Source organism: Saimiri boliviensis, chromosome 17, assembly GCF_048565385.1.
Source record: "Saimiri boliviensis isolate mSaiBol1 chromosome 17, mSaiBol1.pri, whole genome shotgun sequence".
NCBI classification, from domain to species: Eukaryota; Metazoa; Chordata; class Mammalia; order Primates; family Cebidae; genus Saimiri; species Saimiri boliviensis.
The window spans coordinates 71,823,510-71,847,274 of record NC_133465.1 but is presented as its reverse complement, the minus strand read 5'-3'; the positions used below and the strand labels follow the sequence as shown (position 1 = coordinate 71,847,274).

The following is a 23,765-nucleotide window of genomic DNA, read 5'->3' as shown; positions in this document are numbered from 1 at the left end:
CGCTGTCCCAGCCAGGTGGCTCCCCAACAAGGCCGCTGTCCCGGCAAGGCGGCTCCCTCCTCCTGGCCCTTCCTCCTCACCAGCCCCAGGGCTGCGGTTTGTTCCTGGATGCAGCTGGAAGCTGGAGGCAGCCTTAAATAATCCTTCACGTGTAACTGTGGCTTCCACTCTTTATTTCAGAAGAATTGGGGTCGTACATGCAGATCACAGAGTGGGTCTCCCTGGCTGCTTCCTTCTGTGTTTTCTAGTCTCCCCCACGGGACTGCCCAGGGCCCGCAGGAACCGCGTGTGGGCCAGACACTGCTGGGCCAGAGGGCATGATACCTACGTGGGCCCCTTTTGCCCAGGCCGACAGCTGGCTGCACAGAGCCCCCGAGTGCAGGCACGAGCTCTCCCCTCAGGGGTCCTGAGCAGCATCCCCCCGAGGGCCAGTGGGTGGGGGCTGGGGGGCGGCCGCCTCGCTGAGGTCCTGTAGCAGAGCTTGCAGCTGCTGCAGGCTGGGGTGTACATTCTCCTCCAGCCACTCCTCCACGGCGTCCGGGTAGAAAGCCAGCTGCAGGGCGGCCTCCAGCTCCTGCACGAGGGTGCTCCACTGCGCCAGGAGGCTGGGGTGAGGGCGCCGTGAGCACACAGTATGCATACTTGGGACTTGCCCTCAACCCCATGGTCAGTACTGCCTCATGCCTCAGTTTACCTTGTGTAAAATGGGGCTACTGACTCGATCTCATGTGTGTGTTGGGAGGAACAAGTCAGTGACAGCTGCACATCTGAGCCCAGAAGCCCACCCCTCACCCTCGTCCACTTTCACTCTAGCTAAGGCACGGGCAGCAGTCACCGGGGACCCACGGCTGTGGGGCCTCACCTGAGCGCTGCAGGCTGGATGTGCTGGACCATGACCGGGTGGATGAGCTTCCGCTGGCGGTGGTAGGGGCTGAACCAGCCGGTCACGTACCTGGGCAAATCCACATAACAGGTGTGCCGTGCTACCAAGGCAGCCAGGGGGCAGCTTTATAGCAATACCTCAGAAAATGTGTAAGAACTGGATAGACATTTCTAAGTCTTACACCCCCCAGAAAGTCTTTGTGAAGGATGAGGTTGCCTCCTCCTGTGCTGGGGTGAGGAGGTAGGGGGGGGTTGCGCACCTGTCTTCACCTGCACCTGTCCCTGCCCACTCACCTGCACTTGTCTGCTCCCCTGCACCTGCCTCCCACCTACACCTGTCTGCTCACCCGCACCTGCCCTCCACCCACACCTGCTCCCCACCCAGACCTGCCCCTAACCCTCACCTGCCCCCCACCCGCACCTGTCCCCCCAGACCTGCCCCCCACCCGCACCTGCCTCCCCAGACCTGCCCCCCACCCACACCTGCCCCCCCAGACCTCCCCCCCACCCGCACCTGCCCCCCACCCGCACCTGCCCCCCACCCGCACCTGCCCCCCACCCGCACCTGCCCCCACCTGCACCTGCCCCCCCAGACCTGCCCCCCACCCGCACCTGCCCCCCACCCACACTTTACCCACACGCTCACCTGTTGCCCTCCAGCAGCATGTCCACAGAGCTGCGCAGATGGAGGCTGACTTGTGTGACAAGCGCAAGGATGCTTCTGCCAGGGAAAGAGCCGGCCCCCTCCCTGCAGAGAGCCCTGCTGAGAACAGCTGTCCCCAAGGGAGGGGAGAGGAGCGCGGGGAGGGGGAGGGGGAGGGCCTTGGGCTACTTGCCTCACAGGGTCTGTTATTTCCAGGCCGGAAATCCCGAGAAGGTTCTCCATTTTTGCTTTAACATCTTCATCAAACCCTCCTGAAATCAACCACAGGCGGGGCGGTTGGGGGGTCTCTGGAGGAGAGGGGGTCACACTGGCACTGGGACCTGCAGGCCTGGGTGCCGGGGCAGCAGGCGGGCAGCACAGAGAGCCATGGGCCAGGCCCAGCCCCGAGTGTGCTGGCCAAGGGGACCTGGAGCAGATGGGCCTGCTGCTTCTCTTTAAACCCGTGAAATATGTTCCTTATTTTTAAAAATGAGAAAATAGAACTAAGGCTGTTGCCAACAGCACCACCCGGACAGCAGGTGGCCCTTCCTGCTGGGCGCAGCCTGACCCGCAGGTGTCCAGGGCTCACACAGAGTTTGCCGCTGTGGTTTACACAGCCAATGAAATATCCTGGAGCACCCGAAACCTCCCCGAAGTCCGAGGAAATACCTGGCGGCCAGAGGGCAGTGCAGTGCCCCAGTCAGGGTGGCAGGTGGGGCCGTGGCCAAGGGACACTGCAAATACCATCCGCATGAACACAGCTCCTCAGTGTGGGGCACCTGGGGGTCTGTTCCGTCATCTCCGCCCCTTTCTACGTATTCTAAGTGGTTCAGGGTCAGTCCGACCTCGTTCTGTGCCCTCTCACTGGCCGTGCCTCATCTGGGCTGCCAGCCTGTGGGCCCCGCTCTCAGTGCATAGGCACCACACAGTGGCCATGATTTCCTGTGTGGCCGCGCGGCTCATCTCGCCACACCCCTGTGACCCCGAGGAGCGCCCTGTGCCTGCCCCGCCTGTGGGTCCTGTTGTTCCCTCAAGTGACCTGAAAGTGAATGCTGGGTCCAGGGCCTTCCAGGGCTGGATCCCTGAGCCCCACACCTGCTCCGCCAGGTGTTGAGGACATTTCTGCAGCAAAGGCAGAGCTGCTCCCCACGTCCAACCTCTGCATGCATTTCTGCGGGTTCACTGGGTCTGAGGGGTGCACCCTCAGAACTCTCCAGTCTGCTTTGGGCTTAGGCTTGGAGGCTGGGCACAGGCCAGCCTGGGTGGACTTCAGGGCAGGTGGGTGGCTAAGCTGGGGTAGTGAGAACACCCCGCCCCCCCACCATGAGAACCACCACAGTCCAGTAGGGTGTTTGGAGCACTGGGCACTTGGCCTCCTGTCCTTCAGGTCTTTCTGGGAGGAGCCAGCGGGGCTTGGGGTGGCCAGACCAGACGTACCCCGTAGAAGCAACTGCAGACAGGCGGCCAGGGACGGGACTCCTGCAGGGAGCAGCTCACACAGCACAGAGAAGTGGTCGTACCTGGGTCCATGAGAGGGGTGCTCAGCTCCACAGCGCCCCCCGCCCCCAGCCTGACGCAGGCGTCCTGACTTGAGGCGTCCCTGGTCTTGTTCCAGCAGTGCCTGGGGCAGCCTGACCCCTTCCACCCACAGGGCCCAGGGTCTCCAGGGCAGGGTCTGTGCAGTGGGGCTCTCACTTAAATGCCGTTTTAGAAACCGTATGGGTGAAGAGCACTGGGATTCCTTGCTGCCACGCTTTCTGGAGCCATGGGGCCCTTGGGGGTGGCCGGTCATTGTCACTCCCCGCAGCACCTCTGGCCTCTGAGAAAAGGGCTTCTGCTCATGGGGGCTGCCCTTGACACCCCCTTCCTAGGGCCTCTGGGCTCCTCCTGCCCAACCCTCTCCCTCAGCCGCCTCCTGTCTGGCTGACAAGGGTGGTGGCTTTTCCCCAAGGCCCCACGAGGAGAGCAAGACGTCAGGCCTGGCAGGCAGCAGGTCAGGGGCAGTGTCCGTCCCAAGTGAGGGCTGGGGGCCTTGGCCTGGCCTGGGATAGAGGTTGGGGCTTCCCACTGCCGGGTAGGGGGCATCTACCTGCCTGTGCCTCGGTTTCTTCAGCTGTAAGTGAGGTGGGTGACAAATGCTACCCCAGGTGTGAGCACAGGCGAAGGCTGGGCGATGCCTGATGCCGCAGCCCCCACGGCTCGCCGAAGGACGTGCCGCCACTCCGGGAGAGGAGGAGCCTCGCTCTGCCCTACGGAGGGTCCTGGTCCGTGCAGATGGAGCTGCATGCCCACAGGACAGTGGCAACCAGCTAGAAGCAGTCCCCACCATGCAATTCTTGAGTCCCTCTGAGTCTGAGCTTTGTGGGTCAGGGCACAGGGCCCCTAGCAGGCTCCTGTCTCCAGCCACTCGCCCAGCCCATGACACCTGTGCCACCTGCCCCTGAACCCTCCAACGTGAGACAGGACCTGAGGTCAGGACTTGACTGGCAGCCAGGGGTTTATCTGCAGCTCTGCTTTCCACGTGGCGTCATCACAGAAGCAGGGGCCTGGGAGCGCCAGGGGGACGCCACTGAGGTCCAGCTCCTTGGGACTAACAAGGCCCGTCCCTGCCAGTCAGGACCCACAGGCAGAGACTTTACAGCTGAGGACACGCTTAGGTACCTGCAGGGAAACTCCTGCAACAGCAGACAGTCCTGGCGTCCCCACGGCCACGGCAGCCGCGCCTTCCCGATCCCTACACTTAGGCTTCCACACGCGCACACACTGAAAGGTCCGGGACAGTTTTCTTTCTTTCAATCCACGGAGTAATACATTCTTTTTTCTTTTCTTTTGTTTTTGAGACAGTCTCACTCTGTCACCCAGGCTGGAGTACAGTTGTGCGACCTCGGCTCACTGCAACCTCCGCCTCCCAGATTCGAGTGATTCTCCTGCCTCAGCCTCCCGAGTAGCTGGGATCACAGGCGCCCACCACCACCACGTTGGCCAGGCTGGCCATGAACTCCGGCCCTCATGATCCAGCTGCCTCGGCCTCCCAGACTGCTGGGATTACAGGCGTGAGCCACTTTGCCAGGCCCAGAGTAATAAATCCTGTCACCCTGTCGGCCCACCCCCAGGCAGCACGGCTTAGCGTTGACGCAGACAAGACCCTGATAGGCGAGAATGGAGAGCTGCCGGGCGCGCCTGCGCGGGCCTTCCGAGGGCCCCGCCTCTCACTGAGCACCTTTCGGTGATGTCCCCTCACTGCACTCGGCCTTGAATTCTTTCCTGTGCCAGACCCAAGAACCTTCTTGTGGGGTCTGAACGGAGACTGCACTTCCGGCAACAGAATGAAATTCTGAAAGAGCCAAAACTCCTCCTCCTGCCTCGCCACACGCAGCACACAGCCTCAGGTGTGGTGCGCAGGGCGGCCTGGGGGCAGGGGCCACGTGCTCCTGACCCTGAACACGTCAGCAGCGTCCCCCAGCGGCCACTCTGCGTGCAGGGCAACCCCAAATGGCCGTTTCCTGCAGCTCTTCTCGGAGGCCTGGCCTGCTTCCCCTTTGACAGACCTGGGACAGGCTGAGGTGGCAGCCACCAGAGCTGCCCCCTACCCTCTGAGGACAGGTAGCCAGGGCTTACCTCTGCCAGCCGGTCAGGATGATGCCCTGCAGGGAGTCGGTGGGTCCGCTGCCTGCCACCTGCAGCCACTGCGCGTGGTTCCTGAGGTGGTGCTCCATGGGGGGCAGGGCCTGGCTGGGCCCCGTGGCACCTTTGAAGGCACTGGCTGCCCACAGCCGCAGAAAGCCGCACCGCCGGTACTTCTGCATGAGGAGGACTGGGTGAAAAAGGACGCGGGTGAGCGGCTTCTGGGGAGGCGGCCAACACGCACAGATGCGCCTCTCACGGCCGCGCCCAGACCTGACGCGGGAGCCGCCAGGCCAGGTTCCCAGCTGGGGAGACTCCAGCACGTGTGTGGGCCCTGGTTCACCTGCTTGCTAGGAAAACACTGGTGGATCGGGAGGTGAGCACAGGTGCAGGGTGGCCGTGCTGGGACACTATGGGCTGGGGTCTGCCGGGGCTGTCTCCGGCCTCTACCTATGCATGCTGGGCAGGCCCCAGGCTGCACAGTTGGGGTTGCAGGGTCACGGGGCCGGGGCAGCCTTCCCAGACATGTGGCCACAACACTCCGCCCCCACAACTTGGCACTGACCCTTGCCACGCACATCCAGGTCGGCCGTGTAGTCCCAGAGCACCGGCTCCACCAGCTGCGGCACCCCGGACGCTGCAGACAGTGCACGTGGGGTTGGCGAGATGCCCGGATCACACCCCCAGCCCCTCAGACCCACTTGTTCTTGTTTTGTGTGAAAGGGTGAGCCAGACGCCTTTTAAAGACAGGCTTGGCACTAAGCTGGGTTTCGACAATGAATGCCACAACGCCGCACGGTGCCTTTCAGAGCTGGTGCCCACTAGAACGCCCGCACTCCCACTGCTGCTCCTCCAGGCTGGGAGCTGCAGGCACAGCTGGGGCCCACGGCTGAATGGAGACTGCTCTAAGTCATCTGTGTGGCATGCATGGGTGGCAGCTGCCAGGCCAGCATAGCCCTAGGACACCCTGGCCCCCAGCTCTGCCGTGGGGCTCTCTGAACCTCGGGGCTTTGTGCGGAACCGGGCCAGGTATCTGAGCACCACCTCTTGGCCCAGGAAGGTGCTCAGGAGCTCACCTCAAAGCCTCAGGCAGAGCGAGCAGGGCCCAGGGGCTGGAGGAGTGGCCAGCGGGAACCGTGGCCCCCAGTCCCAGCAGGCTGGCCTCGGAGGAGGTGCCACGAGTGCCAGACACTCCCGAGCCCTCTGGGCCACCGGGCAGGCCTGTGCTCTCCTGCGCAAGCCTCATGGCTTCTAGGGAAATGACTCAGACATGGTGTTTTCACGAGGGGATGCAGGAGTGGTTGTGGCAGGTCTGTGCGGGGCTGGGGCTCACTCTGGGGCCCACTTCCTACAGCGCCTTCGTTCTCTGAAGCCGCGGGTCTCGGGCAGGTCAGTGGCCCACCCCCTCCCCTGGCCCCGTTGGCCAACCTGCGAGCTGGTCCTCAGGCAGGTCCCGCAGCATGTCATCCCACACCAGGGGCGTCACGCCAGGGCGCCGGGCCCGCACGTGGCTGGCCACCGCCCGCATGTGTGACAGGCACAGCTTCTCCGTGCTGTTGTGCTCCTGCTGCAGCCACCGGCGCGAGGCCTCCCCCTCTCCGAGGTAATAGACCTGCAAGGAAGGAGCCGGACGGCCTCGGCTGCCGTGCACGCCACCGGGAGGGTCCAGGGTTCACACCGTGCCCTGACAGAGGGGGGCCAATGCCTATGGGAGGAGGCCAGGGAGGGGCCTGGAGGGCTCAGAGCCTTTCCTGGCCGCCCGCAGCGAGTTCCCGTCTTCCTCACTGGGCCCCGAACTTCTACTTAAGGTTTTCTGTGAATGTTCACAGCAGCTCTACCCACAGCCGCCAACGCGCAGACCACAGGGGTCCATCCCCCATGAGGGGCCAGCACAGGGCGGCACCCCTCACTATGAACACCGCTCAGCCTCGACAGAGCGCCAAGCTCCGGCGGCTGACAGCCCGGAGGAACACAGGCCACTCACTGTGTGAGTCGGTGCCCGGGGAATGCCCAGGACGGGCAGACCAGCCAAGATGGGAAGCCAACCGTGGTCACCGAGGCTGGGGGCGGAGGAGGGGCTTCTGCCTGGGATGCTCACGCACACCCTGAACGTGTGGAAGAGAGGCCGAAGTTTATACTTATTTATTCTGGAGACAGGGTCTTGCTCTGTTGCCCAGGCTGGAGTGCAGTGGCACAGTCTTGGCTCACTGCAACCTCTGCCTCCAGGTTCAAGCGATTCTCCTGCCTCAGCCTCCTGAGTAGCTGGGACTACAGGTGCCCGCCACCACGCCCAGCTAGTTTTTGTATTTTTAGTAGGGACGGGGTTTCACTATGTTGGCCAGACTGGTCTCAAACTCCTGACCTCAGGTGATCCACCCACCTCGGGCTCCCAAAGTGCTAGTATTACAGGCATGAGCCACCGCACCCGGCCTGTATTTTTAAGTGGTGAGAACCATAAAGTTTCTGTTTATTTTATGCATCCAGATTTCCTTCAAAAAGGAAACTTCTGGGGCTAAAAGGTTTAGGTCCGACCCTGTGAGCCGCAGCCCTGCAGAACCTCCCAGCTCCGCTGGCGCTAACCCTGCCCTGTCAGCTCCGCATCCTGCCCAGGTCCTGACTGAGCTGGAGTCCAGCGAGCGGAGGGAGGGGCGAGGGTGGGCGCTCATTGCCTGGAGGGGGCATGTCTCCAGCACCCCCTGGGGGCCACCTTTTCCAATGAGTGCTTCAGGGCCCAAGTGCAGAACTACTTCTCAGCAACGAAAGCGTGTGTCTCAAGTTGCACCCTGACTCACGCTGACTGCCAGTCCCGGGGCGTGAACCTGCCCAACACCCGCAGGCCTCTGCCAGCCCCGCCACCCAGGGTGTTCTCATCTGACACGAGGGTGCCTCCGTTGGGCTCTGCAGGCCGCCTATCCACCCGGAGAAGATACTGGACAGGGCTCCCTGAGGGGAACAAGCCTGTCTCTAGGCCTCAGTGCCTGGAAGGTTTTCCTATTTAAAAGGACAAGCCGTGACAGTGAGCGTGGCCTGCAGAGCTGGGGCAGTGGCACCCACCTCATCACACCCGACGTGCAGCCGCTGGGCACCCGGGTGCAGCTCTAGGACCTGGTCGATCATGGCGCCCACCAGTGCCAGGGACTCCGCCTCGTGGGGGTTCAGGGTGCAGGGGAAGGGGCCCACCTCCCGCAGGTGGGCGAAGGCCGCGTGCTTCAGCACAAACTGCAGAGACACAGAGGCGCTTGTATTGCGGGTGGAGGAGCTGTGCCGAGCTCCTTCTGCCCACCTGGGGCTCCTGTTTCAAATCTATGGACAATTAAAAAAATTAGGCCAGGTGCAGAGGCTCACTCCTGTAATCCCAGCACCTTGGGAGCCTGAGGTGGGTGGAATGCTTGAACTCAGGAGTCTGAGACCAGACTGGGCAACACGGTGAAACCCCATGGAGTCCCGTTCTGTTGCCCAGGCTGGAGTGCAGTGGCATGATCTCAGCTTACTGCAACCTCTGCCTCCTGGGTTCAAGTGATCCTCCCACCTCAGCCTCCCAAGGAGCTGGGATTACAGGCAGGTGCCACCATGCCTGGCTAATGTTTGTTTTTTTAATAGAGATGGGGTTTTGCCACGTTGGCCTGGCTGGTCTCGAACTCCTGACCTCAAGTGATCCACCTGCCTTGGCCTCCCAAAGTGTTTGGATTACACGTGTGAGCCACTGTGCCCGGCCTAAATAAATTTTTTTTAAAACAAAATCAGTTTAAGGAAAACAAAAGTGTCTGGGTGTGGTGGCACCCATCTGTGGTCCCAGCTTCTTGGGAGGCTGAGGCAGGAAGATCACTGGAGCCTAGGAAGTTGAGGCTGCAGTGAGCTGAGACCGCACCACCACACTCCAGCCCAGGCGACAGAGCGAGACCCTATCTCTGAAAAGAAAAAAAAGAGAGTGTTCATGTGTGAAAGACCGCTGCGACTCTGGGTGAGAACAGAGAAGGCCTTGGCCTAGGGTGACTCACTGCCCCTTCCCCCTCACTGTGGAAACCACAGCTTTGCTGCCAGGGGGGCAGACTTGACTTGAGGCTGGGTAAAAGCCCACCCCTTTTGGGGACACTGTCAGTAAAAGCATCAGCTGGAGAAAACGCCATCTCCTACTTGCCAGAAGACGGGGTCCAGGACGGGCTGGAGGTTTAATGCGTGACCCTGGAAACAAAGGCAGGCGGTGCCGCAGGCTCTCCCCAGGCCTGGCTGATGGGGCCACACACATACAGGGACCCGAGAGGGCCAGGTGGGAACTTCAAGAACCTGGGGTGCCCCCCACCCCCACCGCCCACACACAGCCCCGCGGCACGGGGAGGAGGCTGTGGGCTCGAAGTGTGCGCGCGTAACCTCTGCCCAAACGCTCGGCCGACCGCCAATGATGAAGACGGAGGGGTGACCCCAGGAAGCCAGGCTAAAACATAAAAATAAGAAGAAAAACATCTCAGCACAGCCAGCAGTGAGCACGCAGCCGGGGGCAGGTCCTGCAGGTTAAATGCAGGCCACTTGCTGGGAAACAACAAAGCCACCACCAGCACCCACTGGGAAAACAGTAAACATTCAGCTTCGCTATCATGAATTAACTGAAATGGTCAGCTCTCAACCAACGATTCTGAGATGTGCAAGCAAATAAACTCCTCGAAAGTAGAATCCAGTTAACAGACTGACTCTCAGTGGGCCCACATGTAGAATTTACCAAATATTTCAAGAAAACTAAAGAATATGTTCTAAGAATGAAGGGAAGCTGGGCATGGCGGCTCATGCCTGTAATCTCAGCACTTTGGGAGGCTGAGGCAGGTGGATCGCTTGAGGTCAGGAGTTTGAGACCAGCCTGGCCAGCATGGCGAAACTCCGCTTCTACTGAAAATACAAAAATTAGCCAGATATGGTGGTGGGTGCCAGTAATCCCAGCTACTCGGGAGGCTGAGGCAGGAGAACTGCTTGAACTCAAAAGGCAGAGGTTGCAGCGAGCCCAGATCGAACCACCACACTCCAACCTGGGCGACAGAGCGAGACTCTGTCTCAAAAACAAACAAACAAACAAACAAACAAAACTTAGCACCTAGGGAGGCAAAGGTGGGAGATTCCCTTGAGCAGAGAAGTTTGAGATCAGCCCAGCAACACGGTGAGACCCCCCATTCTCCAGAAAAAGGAAAATAAACAACAACAAAAATTAACTCAAAATGGGGCCAGGTGCAATGGCTCATGCCTGTAATTCTTTTTGTGTTTTTTTTTCAGATGGAGTTTCACTGTTGTTAGTGCAATGCCGTGATCTCGGCTCACCGCAACCTCCGCCTCCTGGGTTCAATCAATTCTTCTGCCTCAGCCTCCCGAGTAGCTGGAACTACAGGCACGCACCACCATACCCAGCTAATTTTTGTATTTTTAGTAGAGACGGGGTTTCACCTTGTTGACCAGGATGGTCTCAATCTCTTGACCTCGTGATCCACCCGCTTCAGCCTCCCAAAGTGCTGGGATTATAGGTGTGAGCCACCGTGCCCAGCCTCACGCCTGTAATTCTAGCATTCCAAGAAGCCGAGGTAGGAGAACTGTTTGAGGCCAGGAGTTCAAGACCAGTCTGGGCAACAAAGTGAGACCTGGTCTCCACAAATAATTTAAAAAATTAGCCAGGTGCAGTGGTGCACACCTGTGGTCCCAGCTACTCAGGAGGCTTGAGCCCAGACTTCAAGGCTGCAGTGAGCTGTGGTTGTACCACTGCACGCCAGCCTGGGTGACAGAGTGAGACTCTGTCTCAAGACAAAAAATGTGGATGTTCAAGAGTTTTGGAGAAGGAAATAAACTCAAAATGGATCACAGACCTAAATGAAAAATGCACACAAATAAAACTTTCAAAGAAAATATAGGAACAATCTTTTTGAGCCAGTGATCACAAAGAGGTTTTAGAAATGACACTGGAAGCATGTAAGCTACACACTGGGAGAAATTACCTGCAAATTATGTAACATCAGAGGACTTGTATCTAGAACATATAAAGAACTTTAAAAACTCAAGTTGGAAAAAAAGGGCAAAACGCCTGAGCAGTCATTTCCAGTATACCAAGAGGGTGTAGCAGCCCAGGCTTACCGTGGCTCACACCTGTAATCCCAGGACTTTGAGAGGCCGCGGCAGGAAGATCACCTGAGGCCAGGAGTTCGAGACCAGCCTGGCCAACACTTGAAACCCCAACTCTACTAAAAAGACACAAAATTAACTGGGCATGGTGGGGTGCACCTGTAGTCCCAGCTACTCGGGAGGCAAAGGCAGGAGAATCACTTGAACTCGGGAGGCAGAGGTTGTAGCGAGCTGAGGTTGCACCACTGCACTCCTGTCTGGGCAACAGAGCGAGACCCTGTCTCAGAAACAAAAAAGGTATACTAATGGTAAGTCTACACATGGAAGGTCTTCATCAGTAAGAAACCCACCCTCCGACATGCTGATTTCGGATGTCTGGTCTCCAGAACCGAGAGAACATTTCTGTTGCTTTAAGCCACCTGGTTTGTGGTGATCATTTCTGCCCTGACAACAGTGTCTTTTACGGAGATGGCATGTGTGCGTGGTCAGAGCTGTGCTGTGACTTGCTGTGGGGGGGAGGGGGCTGGGAGACAAAAGTGGCCCCGGGAGACCCGTCAGAGGAGAGTGTCACAGTGAGGCGGTGGTGGTTCAGACAGGGGTGCTGCCCACACAACAGAGGAGGAGGAGCAGCAGCAGGACGGACGTGGGTGGGGGCGCGTGTGGGTAGGGGTGCTGACCGTGACTGGTCTGCTTCTGGTTTGTATACCAGAGGCTGGGGGAGGCACCTAAACAAAAGTGACCAGCAGGCAGCTGGGTCTAGGGGTCTGGAGTCGCTGAGGTGCAGATAAGAAGAGAAAGAGGAAGCAGGAGCAGAAATGGCACCATCTAGAAGAGAGAGGGAGCTGGGGACAGGGGTCAAGAGGGGCCTGGGGGACAGCCAGCTACAGGGAGGCAAATGAAAATGGTTAACGAGGCGGTGCAGTCAGAGGCAGGGGAAGCCAGAGAGTGTGGGGCTCAGGAGAGCACTGGTGATGCTAGACGCTACTGAGAGGTCAAGCTGGAGAGGACTTAGTGACCTGGAGGACAGCCCAGGCCTCGGGAGAGACGTTTAGTGGAGAGGCGGCAGGAGGCCAAGAGTGCACGCCAGGTCCCAGAACACAGCGAGGTGTAGAGAACTGACTAGAAAGGCCGGGAGGATGGCGCTGTGGGAGGGAACTCGTGGCACGCGCAGAACACCGGTGTATGGCTGAGGGAAAACAGCCTTCTTTCCCACGGTGTGTGGAAACAGAAGCCAGAATGGCATATCTGTTAGAGAAATAAATGGAATCTAAGAGCCATTAAATCCGTGTGGTGTTAACGTTGCATCGCTTCCTATTTGTTTGATGCAGACATGAAATACATAAATATATATGTTTCTCTTTTTAGATGGAGTCTGCTCTGTCGCCCAGGCTGGAGTGCCTGGCTCGATCCTGGCTCACACACCCTCCACCTCCCGGGTTTAAGCGATTCTCCTGCCTCAGCCTCCCGAGTAGCTGGGACTACAGGGGCCCACCACCACGCCCAGCTAATTTTTGTATTTTTAATAGAGACTGGGTTTCACCATGTTGGCCAGGCTGGTCTCAAACTCCTCACCTCAGGTGATCCACCCACCTCAGCCTCCCAAAGTGCTGAAATTATGGGCCTGAGCCACTGCACCCGGCCTGAAAAGCAGCTTTTCTTTCCTTAATACTGTGTTTACCTCAGATAATAATATTCTGGTGAATACAGATTAAAAAGGAAACCGCCCCCCAGCCTCCAGGACCCTGTTTCTGGCTCTTCCCTTCCATTCCACAGGCAGAGAAGTGCCCCGACCTGCAGCTCTGACCCAGTCAGGCAGCGAGGGGCTTCCTAGAGCAACGGCCTCCCCGTCTTGTGCCGCACTACGCCGCCTGCACCCCAACCACGGCCCCGCTCCGCCTTCTGCTGGGCACAAGCCTGGCCCACCCTGCAGCCCCGGGACCCCACGCCTGCCACCAGGTCACTTCCATTCCTGCCACTCACCTCCATGTGCCCAAACGTCTGCACCAGTGGAATCACTTCCAGCTCATTGAGTCCAGCCAGATGCAGGATCTCCTTGATTTCCGAGGGGCTGGAGAGACAAAATTCATGCAGAGAGAGGGTCGTGTGGGCAGCACACGACATCCACACTCCCCCAGTCCCTCCTCGTCGGGCCCTGGGGGGCTCTCCCGGAAACGCTGAAGCCCTAACTCCACAAAGCTTGATAGATACCCTGGTTTCTGGAATGGCACCTGCTCTAAAATTTGGGAAGATGATGTTCAAATCTTCGAGCAACAGTTTGCTATTTTTTTTTTTTTTTTTTTTTGAGACAGAGTCTCACTCTGTTGCCAGGGTGGTCTGCAGTGGTGCGATCTCGGCTCACTGCAACCCCAGCCTTCTGGGTTCAAGTGATTCTCCTGCCTCAGCCTCCCACGTAGCTGGGACTACAGGCGCGCGCCACCACACCCAGCTAATTTTTGTATTTTTAATAGAGACAGGGTTTCACCATGTTAGCCAAGATAGTCTCGATCTCTGGACCTCGTGATCTGCCTGCCTTGGCTGCCCAAAGTGCTGGGATTACAGGCATGAGCCACCGTGCCTGGCCCAGTTTGCTTTTCAACCCTTGACCAGAGAATGAAGTCATGGCATTTTACAAGAAGCTACACAAGGCCGGCACAGTGGCTCATGCCTGTAATCCTAGCGCTCTGGGAGGCCAAGGTGGGTGGATCATTTGAGGTCACGAGTCTGAGACCAGCCTGACCAACATGCTGAAACCGTCTCTACTAAAAATACTAAAATTAGCTGGGCCTGGTAGCATGTGCCTGTAGTCGCAGGTACGTGTGAGGCTGAGGCAGGATAATTGTTTGAACCCGGGAGGCAGAGGTTGCAGTGAGCTGACATTGCGCTACTGCACTCTAGCCGGGCAGACAGCAAGACTCTGTCTCTCACATGCGTGCGCGCACACACATGCACACACGCGCGCACACACACAAACCTATACAAGGAGCCACACATTCCAGACGCGGGGTCAGCAGCTGGCCCGAGGGCAGGTCCACCCCAGGGCCCTTGGCCTGAAGCAATCCCTGCGGCACACATCCCGGGAAGGGCTGGCTGCCCCCTGTCGACCTTTGTTTTTCACAAGCTTTCCATGAGTTGTCACTTATGAATTTATCTAAAAATAAAAGCTATTTCTAGTTTTTGTATATGTTTGAACCATTTTAGACTAATCAGTTCTATAAATTTATGAGTTATAAAGTCTTTAAATATTCCTCTTTCAAGCTTCAAAGGCACCCTGGCACTTTCTCACATTGAAAGACACAAGGCCGGGCGCGGTGGCTCAAGCCTGTAATCCCAGCACTTTGGGAGGCCGAGGCGGGTGGATCACAAGATCGAGACCAACCTGGTCAACATGGTGAAACCCCGTCTCTACTAAAAATACAAAAAAAAATTAGCTGGGCGTGGTGGCGCGTGCCTGTAATCCCAGCTACTCAGGAGGCTGAGGCAGGAGAATTGCCTGAATCCAGGAGGCGGAGGTTGCGGTGAGCCGAGATCGCGCCATTGCACTCCAGCCTGGGTGACAAGAGCAAAACTCCGTCTCAAAAAAAAAAAAAAAAAGAAAGACACAAAACATCTTCACTGTAAAACAAATACTAGAAGAGTATGAAGAAAATGCTAAGCCCCGATCATCTCATCGCAGGCTAACACCCTGGCTCACCGTTCCCATCTTCCGGCCTAACCACACACGGGTTGCACGGGGCACAGGTATTTTGGAGTTTTCACACATGGAGCCGAAGGGCTTCCAGAGCACCCGTCACTTTACACTCACCAGCAGGTAGTTTGCTTTTTCTCAGTCTCATAAACACAGAGTCTTACAATTTTTTAAAAAGCTTTACCAGTTTGGTAGCCAGGATGGTGCTGCATTGTTGATTTAGTTTCTTTGATGTGAATACTATGAGGGTTTAACACTTTCTTTCTTCTTTTGAGACAGGGTCTGGCTCCACTGCCCAGGCTGGAGTACAGTGGCACAATCTCGGCTCACTGCAGCCTCTGGCTCCTGGGTTAGTCCAAGCTGCACCATTTTACAAGCCCCTGCCATTTCACAGACCGTGGCCAAAGTGAAACATTCCACAGGGGTTCGGGCCGTGAGAAACTTCCTGCCCAACTACCTTATCACAAGGCACAGGCACATCTTCCTCACACCCTGCTGTGCAAAGGCCCAACTGAAGGAACATCCCTATCACATTCTGCTGGGAAAAACTGCTAGGAACATCACATTCTGCGGGAACAAGGGCCCAAGTGCCTCATCATGGGCATCTTCTCAACACCTTCCTGGGCAGCATGCCACACTGCCCCAACCCCTCCTGCCCCGGTCTACAAGTACCCCAGCCTGCAAGTGGCGGTGGGCTCCAGCATTAAGTTGGTCCCCCACTTCTGTAGGTGTCTGCAATATACCCGTTTTGCTGCAGAGATGCCCTCTCTTTTTGTTTTCGAGATGGAGTATCGCTCTGTCGCCCAGGCTGGAGGGCAATGGCGCCATCCCAGCTCACCGCAACCTCCGCCTCCTGAGTTCAAGCAATTCTCTTGTCTCAGCCTCCTGAGTAGCTGGGATTACAGGCACCTGCCACTGCGCCTGGCTAATTTTTGTATCTGTTGTAGAGACGGGGTTTCACCATGTTGGCCAGGCTGACCTCGAACTCCTGACCTCAGGTTATCCGCCTGCCTCAGCCTCCAAAAGTGCTGGGATTACAGGCGTGAGCCGCCGTGCCTGGCAGGTTCTGTGTCTTTCTCTAACCCTCACTTTCCCTTTAAGAAACCTAACACCAGGCTGGGGGCTGGGTGCAGTGGCTCACGCCTGTAATCCCAGTATTTGGGAGGCTGAGGTGGGTGGATCACTTGAGGTTGGGAGTTCAAGACCAGCCTGACCAACATGGAGAAACCCTGTCTTTACTAAAAACACAAAAATTAGCCAGACGTGTTGGCGCATGCCCGTAATCCCAGCTACTTGGAGAATCGCTTCTGCACCATTGCACTGCAGCCTGGGTGACAAGAGCAAAACTCCATCTCAGAAAACAAAGACCTCACACCAGGCTCAAGCCATCTTCCTTCCTCAGCCTCCCGAGTAGCTTGGACTGCAGGCCCATGCCATTATGCCTGGCTGATTTTTGCATTTTATGTAGAGGTGGGGTTTTACCATGTTGCCCCAGCTGGCCTTGAACTCCTGAGCTCAAGCGATCCTCCTGCCTTGGTCTTCTAACATGCTGGCATTATAGGTGTGAGCCACTGTGTCCAGCCACTTTTTTCCCCTTAAACTGATTTCGTTTTTTAAAAATTATTTATTTAGGCTGGGTGCAGTGGCTCACACCTATAATCTCTGTACTTTCAGAGGTCAAGGCAGGCGGACAGCTTGAGCTCAGGAGTTCGAGACCAGCCTGGGCAACACGGTAAAACCCCATCACTACAAAAAACAAAACAAATAAACAAAAAACTAGCCAGGCAGCATCCCAGCTACTTGGGAGGCTGAAGGAGAATTGCTGAGGCGGAGGATGCTGTGAGCTGAGATGCTGAGATCCCACCACTGCACCCTAGCCTGGGCAACAGAGTGAGACTGCGTCTTAAAAAAATTGTTTATTTATTTGAGACAGGGACTTGCTCTGTCATCTGGGCTGAAGGGCATGGTGCAATCATGGCTCACAGCAGCCTTGAACTTTGAGGCTTAAGGGATTCCCCCACCTCAGCCACTTGAGTAGCTGGGACCACCAGTGGGCATAACCATGTTTTTTTTTTTTTTTGTATACAAGGCATCTCCCTATGTTGCCCAGGCTGGTTTCAAAGTTTTTGCTTCAAGTGGTCCTACTGCCTTGGCCTCCCAAAGTGCTGGGATTACACATAGGAGCCGCTGTGCCCAGCCTGTTTAACATTTTCTTTTCTTTGTTTTTTTGAGACGGTCTTGCTCTGTCGTCCAGGCTGGAGTCCAGTGGTGCGGTCTTGGCTCAATGCAACCTCCGCCTCCCTGGTTCAAGTGATCCTCCTGCCTCAGCCTCCCGAGTAGCTGGGACTACTACTACAGGTGTGCGCCACCATGCCCGGCTAATTTTTGTATTTTCAGTAAAGATGGGGTTTCACCATGCTGGCCAGGCTGGTCTCGAACTCTTGACCTCGAGTGATCTGCTCACCTTGGCCTCCCCAAGTGCTGGGATTACAGGCTTGAGCCACCGCGCCTGGCCTTTACATTTTCTTATAAGCTTATTGCCCACTTTTGTGTCCTCCTTTGGGATTGGCCAGTTAATGTCCGTTGTGCAATTATCCTTCGGGGTATTTTGATTTTCACTGAGACCTGTGATTTTAAAGCCGAGCAGGAGCCTCCCATCTCCACCACTCCTGATTTTACTGATTTTTATTTTCTCCCCTTTAATCGCTTCTCTCACTCAAGGCTCCCCGCCCAGACGCCTTCTCCAGCTTCTGCAGCAGAGGAAACGCCTGCAGGACAGACAGGAATTGCAGCGCTTCCCTGTGGGGGCACTGCTGATGGTGACTTTCTCTTTAAATGTTTCAGAATTCTCTCCAGTGAATGTTTGAAATGTTTTCATTTTATAATTAATTTTTACAATTGAAGAGATGAATTTAAAAATTAAACAAAAAAGGAACATACCCACCACTGTTGGGTCCCTGTTCCACCCGTACCTGCAGGCTGCTGCTCCTTCCGCCCTGCGGAACCCCCTTCCCCACTCTCCCACCTCCCTGTCCCTGCCTCGGGCGGTGGTGTTACCTGTAGGCATACTTCGCCCTCAGCAGCCTCAGAGGGCCCTCATAGGGAAACATGTCTTCATACTCAATGAGGAGGCCGTTTGCACCCAGCGCACGGAACAGAGGAAAAATCTGGGGGGTAAACAGGGATAGGTTGGGAAGAAGTGACCGCTGGAACACGTAACACGTCCACAGCATGGAGACTGTGGGAGCCAACATTCCTATTTCTCCCGGAAGCCTAAATCCGGAATGTGCGCTTTACACTATGCCAAATGAACTCCCCGTTCCAGTGACTGTCTATTTTGCACAGGAGGGGTGCTATTTTGTAAAACAGGGCTGCTACTCAACAGGTCAGCACTGGCGGCTCAGCTGGGGAGAGAGCGCTCCCGCCAGCTGACGCCCACCTTAAAGCAGCTCTTCATGCATGGGGAACTGGGCAGGGCAGCCAGGCTGAAGGGCACCACCAAGGCACGGGGGACAGGGCAGGGCAGCCAGGCTGAAGGGCACCACCAAGGCATGGGGGACAGGGCAGGGCAGCCAGGCTGAAGGGCACCACCAAGGCACGGGGAACTGGGCAGGGCAGCCAGGCTGAAGGGCACCACCAAGGCATGGGGGACGGGGCAAGGCAGCCAGGCTGAAGGGCACCGCCAAGGCACGGGGAACTGGGCAGAAGGAGCTGGTGGGGGGTGGGGAGCAGGGCTCTGAAGGGTTGGGGTCAGCGCCTGCGGGAGGTGAGAGAGGGGTGCAGAACTCATGTATTCCTGGGCTGTTCTCACGGGGTCCCTTTCCCCTCATTCTTCTCCCCACTTCCTTTTTTTTTGATAGAGTCCCACTCTGTCACCCCGGCTGGAGTGCAATGGTGTGATCTCAGCTCACTGCAACCTCCACCTGTCCCAGGTTCAAGCAATTCTGCCTCAGCCTCCCAAGTAGCCGGGACTACAAGTGCCCACCCCCATACCCAGTTAATCTTTGTATTTTTAGTGGAGCTGGGGTTTCACCATGCTGGTCTTGAACTCCTGACCTCAGGTGATCTGCCTGCCTCGGTCTCCCAAAATGCTGGGATTACAGGTGTGAGCCACTGTGCCTGACGTCTCTCTTTTTTTTTTAACACACATGTCTCACTCTGTCACCCTGGCTGGAGTGTGCTGGTGCTGTCATGGCTCACTGCAGCCTCCCACTCCTGGGCTCTAGTGATCCTCCAGCCTCAGCCTCTAAGGAGTTGGGACCACAAGAGCATGGAGAACCAAGGAGCCGCAGCTGACAGTCGGGACAAACTGCTGGACACGGAAGGCCACGTGGACTATCAGGTGTTTCTACATGTCACGGGGCTGTGATCACATGAGGGAACCTCAGTCACAAAAGCAGAACCACGGCCACGCAAGGTGGCTCACACCTGTAATCCCAGCACTTTGGGAGGCCGAGGTGGGTGGGTCATGAGGTCAGGAGTTCAAGACCAGCCTGGCCAAGATGGCGAAACCCCGTCTCTACTAAAAATACAACAAATTAGCTGGGCATGGTGGCGGGCGCCTGTAGTCCCAGCTACTGGGGAGGCTGAGGCAGGAGAATCACTTGAACTCGGGGGGTGGAGGTTGCAGGGAGCCAAGATTGTGCCACTGCACTCCAGCCTTGGTGACAGAATGAGACTCTGTCTCAAAAAAAAAAAAAAAAAAAAAAACCAAAAAGAAAAGTAGAACCAAGCAGCCAACCCACAGAAACACGAGCGGTGATGAACGGGGGTCTTAAGTTTGGGGTGATCCGTTACGCAGGAACAGATACCAGAAACAAGAGACTGCAGCTGTACGTAGGTTCAGTCTCCTCAGCTTACGTTCGATTTGTCGGAATGTCTGCTAACCTCTCCATGTTTGCTTTCTTCTTTTCTGTCATGTTTCCATATACTGCATTTTCCATGGTATCTATTCATTTTTGTGCTTCTAGTTTTCATTAAAAAAAAATTTTTTTTTTTCCTTATAATTCATTCCTGAGCTCCACAGGCAATGGTTTCAGACCCTCCTTTTGTCTGGTTACCACATTTCTGGGCTTTTCTATCTCCTTCTCTCGCTTTCTCCTTTTTTTTTGAGACTGAGTCTCACTCTGTCACCCAGGCTGGAGTGCAGTGGCACGACCTCAACTCATTGCAACCTCCGCCACCCAGGTTCAAGCAATTCTCGTGCCTGAGCCTCCTGAGTAGCTGTGATTACAGGCACCTGCCACCAGGCCCGGCTAATTTTTGTATTTTTAGTAGACACAGGGTTTCACCATGTTGGCCGGGGTGGTCTCAAACTCCTGGCCTCAAGTGATCTGCCCGCCTTGGCCTCCCACGTGTTGGGATTACAGGCATGAGCCCACTGCACCTGGCCTGGGCTTTTCTATTTCTGATCACTGCTTCTGTCATCTTCTGAATATCTTTTATCTCATTTTGAAATATCAGGGAGCAGCATCTCCTGCTGGGTGGGCCCGTTTCTGGAGCACCTTCACTGCTGCAATGCTCTGCAAATCATCTTTTCTCTTACATATCTTTGTGTGATGTTTAACAACACTCTTTCCTGCTTTTTTCTTTTTTGAGATGGTGTCTTGCTCTGTCACCTTGGCTGGAGTGCAGTGGTGTAATCTTGACTCACTGCAACCTCTGCCTCCTGAGTTCAAGCAATTCTACTGCCTCAGACTCCCGAGTAGCTGGGACGACAGGCGTGCGCCACTGTGCCGGCTAATTTTTGTACTTTTAGCGGTAGAGACGAGGTTTCTCCATACTGACCAGGCTGGTCGTGAACTCCTGACCTCAAGTGATCTGCCAGCCTTGGCCTCCAAAAGTGTTGGGATTACAGGCGTGAGCCACCGTGCCTGGCCTGTTGCTCATTTTTAAGAACAGGCTCCTGCATTTGCAATGGTGACAGGCCAGCCTCAAGGCCCCTCGTCCTCGGCTGCCCCGCAGTATCAGAAACTGCAGGCTCTGTGTAGCTGCTTCTGCTGTGTTTTCTGACCTCCACCTCAGCCAGGAGCTGAGCATTCCCCTTTCCCTTGGCTGTTCCTGCCCAGTTTGATGTGGACTTTCCCTGTGGTGTCCTTAGTGGGGGGCTCTGTCCCCGTGGAAGAGTTTCATCAGGTATTTCTGAGTGCCTCGTGGCCTTGGGCCTCCCCCACATGCTCCTTTAAGTCTCTACGCTCAATCGCACCCTGGAGCCAGTAAGAGCTGCCCCCGTTTCTCACTGTGGGAGAGCTTTACTTCTGAGGCCGTTTTCTGGGGCCTCTCGTCCTGGCACTGTTGGAGCTTCCCCTTCTCTGCCCTCTGTCACCGCCTGCTTGGCTGCTAACCCATGTGGGTGTTATCTGTCTGTGGTTTGGCCCCACCCACTTGCGGTTTGGGATCCATGGGGACATCCATGGAGATGCCTAGTTTTGTTGAAGATTATCTTAGTTTTCTAGGGGTGCTCTAATAAATGACCATCAACTAGGTGGCTTGACACAACAGAAATTAATTCTCTCACAGTTCTGGAGGCCCCAAGTCCAAAATCCAGGTGGGGACAGACCCAGCTCTCCCGGAAGGCTGCAGGGGAGGACCCTCTCTCCAGCAGTCCTCTGCATCCCGTATCGGTGGCACGTCATGGCCACCTCGGCTGCTGTCACCGAGGGGTGTCCTCCTGGGTCTTCACTCTGCCTTCCCTCCGAGCGTCTCAGGCTCTGAATTTCCCTCCCCTCCTAAGGATGCCAATCCCTGGATTAGGGTTCACCGTATTTTAGTATAACTTCATCTTATTTTGATGACATCTGCAAAGATCCTCTTTCAAATACAGTCACATTCACAGGTCCCAGCAGTCACGGCTGGAAGGACACACTTCAACCCCCAACGAGGAGGCCGTGAGTTTCTTTTGTTCTCCTTATTTTCCTGTTGCCATCCTGGTTGTTCTGTTTTTGTGAGAGGCTACGGGGGAAATTCAAAACCCATGCTGCTGCCACCATCTTCCTCTACCAAGAACCTTGTGGTTGTGTTCTGGGCACCCATTTCCACAGAACACCGCTCCAAACTTTAAAGACTGAAGCCAAGGCAAAAAGTGATGCTCCAGAGGTAAAAGGAAGTCCTTACCTCGGAGAGGTAGGAGACCTTTGGTGGAGCTCCTTTCAGGTCTAAATGAACTAATCTCATCTTAAATGGCGTGGAACCTGACATTTCAGTATTTTCTGTGAACTCCTATGGCAAAGTCTCCTTGGGGACTTCTTCCTAGTGGAGAAAATCAGAGTTATCAACAGGGGCAGAAGCGTCTCCCTTTGCCCTTCCCTTTATATTTTGTTTCAGTTCTGATACTGGCCAGTGTTTTTGTTTCGTTTTGTTTTCTTTGAGAGAGAGTCTTGCTCTGTCCCCAAGCTGGAGTACAGTGGCGCAATCTCCATCTCACTGCAACCGACTCCCTGGTTTAAGCTATCCTGCCTCAGCTTCCGGAGTAGCGGGATTACATGCACCCACCACCATACCTATCTAATTTTTTTTTTTTTTTTTTTTTTTTTGAGACGGACTTTCGCCCTTGTTACCCAGGCTGGAGTGCAATGGCGCGATCTCGGCTCACTGCAACCTTTGCCTCCTGGGTTCAGGCAATTCTCCTGCCTCAGCCTCCTGAGTAGCTGGGATTACAGGCACGTGCCACCATGCCCAGATAATTTTTTGTATTTTTTTTTTTAGTAGAGACAGGGTTTCACCATGTTGACCAGGATGGTCTCGATCTCTTGACCTCGTGATCCACCTGCCTCGACCTCCCAAAGTGCTGGGATTACAGGCGTGAGCCACTGCACCCGGCCCCAGTTTTGATTGATTAACTCGGAGGAAACTCATTTTGCCAACATGAAAATGAACCAGAAGTCCACCTGCATGTTCAAATATAGAGACCTCTGCTATTTGTGATTTGCTGTTAAAACAAAACAGCACTGGTTTTTTTACAAGACGGTTATGACCTATAACGACACAAATAACTGCAGAACAACTTTGTTTTAAAGACCTTGTTAAACTAGAATCTAGTTACTAGATGTACTATGCCAGTGAAAACAGTCCTGCAGAAGCCTCTAAACATCTTACCAGGCTCCACGGTATGACGCCCCTGCAGGAAATTTATCCTAATTTTAGATAACACTAAAGCTAATATGTATTTCTAGAGCTCAGATCAGCTTGATTATAAGGAGGAAGACACTGTAAAGCTGACTCCAGCTTGGAGAAAACTGTCTAGGATTTGAAGAAAGCTGGTAATGTTTAAAAAGCCCCAAGTGCACCAGAGCTGACTGCAGCAGCACATTGATGAATAAAACCGGCAGCCAGGGAATCACGAAGCAGCTGGGGAAAAGTAAAACGTCTGTGTTCGTTTTCCTACCTATCACAAAAGCACAAAGGATGGAGTGAGACAGGGAAAGAAAACCTTTGCACGTGAGACAGACTCGGTTCAGATTCCACCCCCGGTTCTGGGCAACGGAGCCGCGGCTCAGCAGGGCAGGCCGGCGGTGCTCACGGACACGCCCAGCTTTCACCGACGACACGCGGCTTTCAGCCCCAGGCCCCGCGCAGGCCCCTCCCGGCAGCCCCGCAGCGCCGCAGCCCGGCCGCGCCCCCCGCGCCAGCGCCGCCCCCGCACCTCACCTGCGCCGCCGCCGCCCCGCCCACGTGACCGCCGCCTCCGCTCCGAGCCCCGCCCCGCTCGGCCGCCGATTGCTCGGGCCTGGCCGCCAGCCCGGGGGCCGATGGTCGAGCGCGTCGCTCTCGCGTCCCTGCGCCGCGCCCGCCTCGCGCTCCCTGTCACGGCGTTGGTCCCCGGGTCCGGCGGTTCCCGCGTCC

The 23,765-nt window shown here is 56.1% G+C and overlaps 1 protein-coding gene across 2 annotated transcripts; it reads right to left on the bottom strand.

Annotated features, from left to right (window-relative positions):
- Positions 1-156: 156 nt before the first annotated feature.
- Positions 157-23,651, bottom strand: HEXD (hexosaminidase D). Of its 2 annotated transcripts, XM_074389083.1 has the most exons (13): positions 23,571-23,651; positions 22,038-22,172; positions 17,982-18,091; positions 13,220-13,307; positions 8,204-8,368; positions 6,578-6,761; positions 5,715-5,786; positions 5,144-5,339; positions 2,963-3,045; positions 1,715-1,797; positions 1,529-1,626; positions 863-952; positions 157-605 (listed from the first exon to the last, which is right to left on the bottom strand). In XM_074389083.1, the coding sequence occupies exons 2-13, from the start codon at positions 22,119-22,121 to the stop codon at positions 398-400; spliced, it is 1,461 nt and encodes a 486-aa protein (XP_074245184.1). In that variant the 5' UTR covers positions 22,122-22,172; positions 23,571-23,651; the 3' UTR covers positions 157-397. The 2 variants fall into 2 exon arrangements, with proteins under 2 accessions (XP_074245184.1, XP_074245185.1); XM_074389084.1 differs by lacking the exon at positions 8,204-8,368.
- Between the last annotated feature and the right edge of the window lie 114 nt (positions 23,652-23,765).

What these genes read in the sequence shown, in the direction of transcription:
- HEXD (XM_074389083.1), bottom strand. Translation starts at nt 22,121, where the DNA reads ATGTCAGGTTCCACGCCATTTAAGATGAGATTAGTTCATTTAGACCTG. An exon ending in AGACGTTTGGGCACATGGAG is followed by an intron (nt 8,369 to 13,219) that starts GTGAGTGGCAGG and finishes GTGTCTCTGCAG; the next exon opens with TTTGTGCTGAAGCACGCGGC. An exon ending in CCTGGATGTGCGTGGCAAGG is followed by an intron (nt 5,340 to 5,714) that starts GTCAGTGCCAAG and finishes TTTTTCACCCAG; the next exon opens with TCCTCCTCATGCAGAAGTAC.